The sequence below is a fragment of the Triticum dicoccoides genome, chromosome 2B (assembly GCF_002162155.2).
Source record: "Triticum dicoccoides isolate Atlit2015 ecotype Zavitan chromosome 2B, WEW_v2.0, whole genome shotgun sequence".
NCBI lineage: Eukaryota > Viridiplantae > Streptophyta > Magnoliopsida > Poales > Poaceae > Triticum > Triticum dicoccoides.
This window is the reverse complement of record NC_041383.1, coordinates 609,588,257-609,593,047: the sequence shown is the minus strand read 5'-3', so window position 1 is coordinate 609,593,047 and position 4,791 is coordinate 609,588,257. Positions and strand designations below refer to the sequence as shown.

The 4,791-nt window shown below is 38.5% G+C and overlaps 1 protein-coding gene across 2 annotated transcripts in view; it reads right to left on the bottom strand.

Moving 5' to 3' along the window:
* LOC119365140 (serine/threonine-protein phosphatase 6 regulatory ankyrin repeat subunit A-like) overlaps window positions 1–4,791 on the bottom strand; it is a 9,691-nt gene that overhangs the window by 3,467 nt on the left and 1,433 nt on the right. For both annotated transcript variants that reach the window (XM_037630738.1, XM_037630739.1), the window contains 5 exons: window positions 4,310–4,441; window positions 2,990–3,129; window positions 2,054–2,140; window positions 1,853–1,975; window positions 410–553 (listed from right to left, as the gene is read on the bottom strand). In XM_037630738.1, the coding sequence (XP_037486635.1) occupies window positions 410–553; window positions 1,853–1,975; window positions 2,054–2,140; window positions 2,990–3,129; window positions 4,310–4,441 (626 nt within the window). The remainder of the gene's footprint in view (window positions 1–409; window positions 554–1,852; window positions 1,976–2,053; window positions 2,141–2,989; window positions 3,130–4,309; window positions 4,442–4,791) is intronic.

Sequence of the window (4,791 nt, the reverse complement as noted above, 5' to 3'; positions counted from 1 at the left end):
ATACAAGTAGCTCATAATTGCAACCACGGAACGTAAATAGAACTAAATGTGATATATTTAGAGAAAGCATAAGTCAAATTGATTGTATTCCTATTCCTGCTACTAGACCCTTAAATCTCGATGAATTTATGGATTTACTAATTCATAGTTCATAGCAAACCAATTGCACTGCTGCCTTCAAGAAAGATGAATGGAAATAGGTGCTACTTTTGTCTTCATGCTTTCAGCTTTTGAACTCAGTGGTAATAATTGAAGAATGAATGGAATAAGAAATGCTCTAGCGCAACAAATACTTGCTTTCAAGTCAGGGCACACATTGATTATTGAAGAATCTACAGAATACTGCAGGAACTGTTCAGACGAAATAATAATAAAATCTTAGATATGACAATGGTGTTCTAGTTTGTACCTTCTCTTTTGATTTTACGTAAGCCATTATCCCATCAATGCTCCAATCAAGCACCGATGGAATGCGAGAACTTACTGGAAATAGGATCTCAACGTCTTCCCGGCTATTCTGAGATGCAGCAACTTCAATTGGCAGGCGTCCAAACTGTTATGAATAAACAAAGACATATTTTACTTGAAAGGGCCCACCAGTGTCATGACGGTATCACAGTAACAACTTTACATAGTAGCCATAAGTGGCATACAACATCTTGCTAGAGCTGAACATGGCAATAATGAAAATTTCACTTGTTATACTGCCTTTAAATTACTACTACCTCTGTTCACAAATGTAAGACAGTTTGGCAGTTTAAAATGAACTGCCAAAACATCTTACATTTATGAACAGAGGGAGTACTTCCATCCACAAGGATAGGTCTGCATGGGATCCGTGCAGTGAACCTTTGAGCCTTTGGCCACTAATTTATGAACAATAAATAGTAGATCAAGTTATGAAAATAATGTCACCGGATTTATTGCGCAAAACCCTTTCATAACATGACTGGAAACCATAGTTAAAATCTTGCATCGAAGACCGTAAACATTAAAGAACCCGCCTCTGTGCATGCAGGGAACATCTAGTAGAGTACCGACCTATTCTAGTGCATGTTAAATGTGACCCATTAACCTTGAGGTTTTGGTTGTCCTGACAACCACTTGCAGTGTCAAGGTGGGTCTAGCAGACATAACTGATACATCATCTAAGTGCTCGATTCATCACCAAATGCAACAAAGCGATGCTATGGCGGCCACCTCAACTATGTCATGCTAGAACGTCTCCAGTCCATCATCTAAGGCCAACAAGGGTCGAGCACACCTGACTTTGCGGATGTTCAATCACTCCAGGATCTGTATCCTACGTTCCAGCTCTCAGACAGCTGTATGTAAGGGAGGGAAGTGTATACCACTACCCTGGGCATGTGGCTATCAGGACTTCCACAGAAGGCACGTCAGGATGAAGACACAGCAATGCATTACAGTCTGAGTCCTAATCTTGTAACAGCCCCGGTTTGAATGGTATATGCCTAGTTACAAGGGAATTACTACTACAAAGGTTGAGTGCGCATCCTTCTCCTAGGACAAGGTTCCTAAGGTCCTAATAGCCCTGCAGATCATAACAAAATACTTCCGTATTGTGAGCAAGAACATCTTCTAGATATCTGAATATCAACAAGAATTAGTTGTCAATTCAATTTCCATTGTGAAGAACATGCACTGGTAACTACTCCCTCCGTTCCTAAATATTTGTCTTTTTAGAGATTTCAAATGGACTACCACATACGGATGTATATAGACATATTTTAGAGTGTAGATTCACTCATTTTGCTCCGTATGTAGTCACTTGTTAAAATCTCTAGAAAGACAAATATTTAGGAACGGAGGGAGTAAAAAGGTGAAAACTTACATCATCAAGGACATTGGGATCAGCGCCAGCATTTAGTAAGCACTTGAGACAATCAGTTAAACCCTCATCTATAGCAACTATTACGGGATCAGCACTGCCAAGACCATTCAAATCAGCACCAGCCTACACAGAAAATATTGCAGATGCCTCTAAATAAGACTGTCATAACTTTCAGTTGGTTGCACAAACAATGTACACCACCTTAATCAGAAGCTTCACACATTTCCGCCGGTGAGCTAGGAGAGCAACAATGAGAGGTGTATCGGCGATGCAAACTGATTTGTTACACTGACAGGGAAGGTTAAGAAAATTAGCTTCAGCTTGTTGAAAGTTGGCAAGTGTGAAGAACAAAAAAAGTGGTATGCACACAGAATATGAACAGGTGGAACCAAATTGGCAGAACACGGTTACAAATAGGTGGGCATAAGGAAATTAGCACCCTTACATGATGAAAGTTTGCAGACATGAGGCAAGCAAAGAAGTGGTCGTAACAGAACCATATTGCCAAAACACGGTTACAAATTTGGAGTCACGTATTACACACAAACATATAAACCTATGCACACTGTTAATGAACACATGGCATTAATTAGTCAAACCATAAGCATGCAACGAGTTTAGGAATAAGATCCATTGACTTACCTAATACGAACCAAATTCGTTCCTAATCTACTCCATTTATTTCAAGCACTTCCTTCCAATGAGCCACAGAGAAGTGTGATGTGAGGGATAGGTTACTAACACAGAGCCACACTTGCAAGTCATAACCCTCCTCCATGATGTGAGGACTGCATATGCCGCCACAATGGCGCAACCTAAGCAATGGCGGCAGCGCTAGGTGACAATTAAAAATCAAGAAAAAAAACTAAAGTGTGTGTCTTACGATCTTCTCTTTCCAGAAGCAAATATCACAGCCAGGACAACTTGATTTAGATTTCGCGCTGTGACGGTCAGATATATCTAATCCATTGACACCCTAAATTGTACAAGTCTACTCAGTCCCAACCCCAGAAGCGAAGTTACAGCAATTGAACTTCAACACAAAAATGCTATATAACAGCATATTCATGGAGTGGATTGTGCAGTACTTGGTGCATTAAGTACAAGGAGCAAACAAGGTAAAATAGTGAGACTTGCATCTGCATGGTGGTCCAACAAAATCTTCATAGCACCATCTAACCCAAATACAGCAGCAATATGCAGTGGCGTCCCCGAGTCAGAATAACAATTGACATCAGCTCCTTTTGACAGCAAAACCTTTACTATTTCACAATTCCCTGAATTAGAAATACAGATCATGCAATAGGTCAGTATTATTACTCTTTCACGGTTTTCTTAATAAAAAGTCGGACCCTGCAATAGGCACTGTTATAGACAAGTATGATAATATAGCATATCCATAATGTAAATGTTGGTTCTATTTCCCCTTTATGAATAGGCAGTGCTCCTGCCAGTTAAAAACTAAACTTCCTGTATCTTATCACACCAGCCTGTGAAAGGAACAAAAGAACTTCTTGCATGTCTGAATGTGATGTGCACCATCTCAAATGGCGAGAGAGAGATGATAACATCAAACCTGGAAAATTCTAATAACTCTGGTGATAACTGCAACACTAACGAGGACTAGCAAATCCATATGGTCAAAGGAAGTATATGACAGCAATTCATCATAGATGTGTCATGTTCAGAGCTGGTTCAGATAGTAGCTGCAATCGAACTTACAGATTTATTTTCTTTTCCCGATAGGTATATAAATTAGTAGATCATTTTCGGCCTTAAGTAGGAATGGAATTGTTGTCTATACAGCTCAAGTTCTGATCAAATTCAGCACAAATAAACAGGAATTCTGATACTACCTAGCAAAGATTTAAAAACCGGTTGCAAAATATTCTGACGAATAACAAATTTTCCTGGCTGATATTGCTAGGAAATAGTTTCCTCCTGCATGATCTCAATCATAAATTTAAACACAAAATTTAATTGAACTGATATCGGTTGAATACAAAAGTTTGACCATTTTCAGACGAGAATTATTGTTCTCAAATTTAAAATCAAAATAAAGACAAAGGTAGCTCAATTATCAATTTGTATTGGTAAGTCTTAGAACTACAGGATGTCATTGGTAACTCTTGAAGTTTGAATGACCACTGCTTAGGTCCAGACTTTCAGATGTTATCTACTCGGTTTATACTGAAACACATTATTTACTTGCACAAAAATAATAATTCAAAATCACCACCCACCCAACCCATTCATCATGGAGAAATCTCTACAACAAGAAGCATAAGTGAATAACCATGTCAACCTTGAATAATAACTATGCACAACCTTGCTACTGCATGGGTAGTTCCCTATCTTCCAACATATAATGGTTATCCCACATTATTTACATTCAGCGAAAACAGAAAAGGAAACAATTATAAATAGTCCCAACTGAAATAGAAAATAGATAGAGACCTTTTGCAACTGCCATGTGGAGAGGAGTACGGTTTCCAGGACCAGACTTATCTGGATTGGCACCGTGATCAAGAAGATAGCGCACAACATTCACAGTTCCATTAACAGCTGCATAACTTAGAGCTGTCTCGCCTATCAAAATCATCAAAAGAAAAAGCTTGTCAAAACAGAGATTTTTGCAGCAAAGCATCTTTGCTTTGCTATAATACATGAAAAATATCTTGACTACAGACGCATGGCATAAACATACTTCATTTTGATGTGGCTCTCTAAATGAAATGTGTGGTGCTGATTTCAGCAGGATAAGTACCAAAACAATGCAATAAAAATATTAACACAAAACTGGATAGAGATATCAATGTGCACATAACCAATCATCCTCGTATGATTCAGCTTTGACAAATTGGCATGTCAATCTGCTACGCAAGTGTACTAAAATTTGTTCAGTTGTATTAAATTGTAATTTATGGTATGCTCCCAAA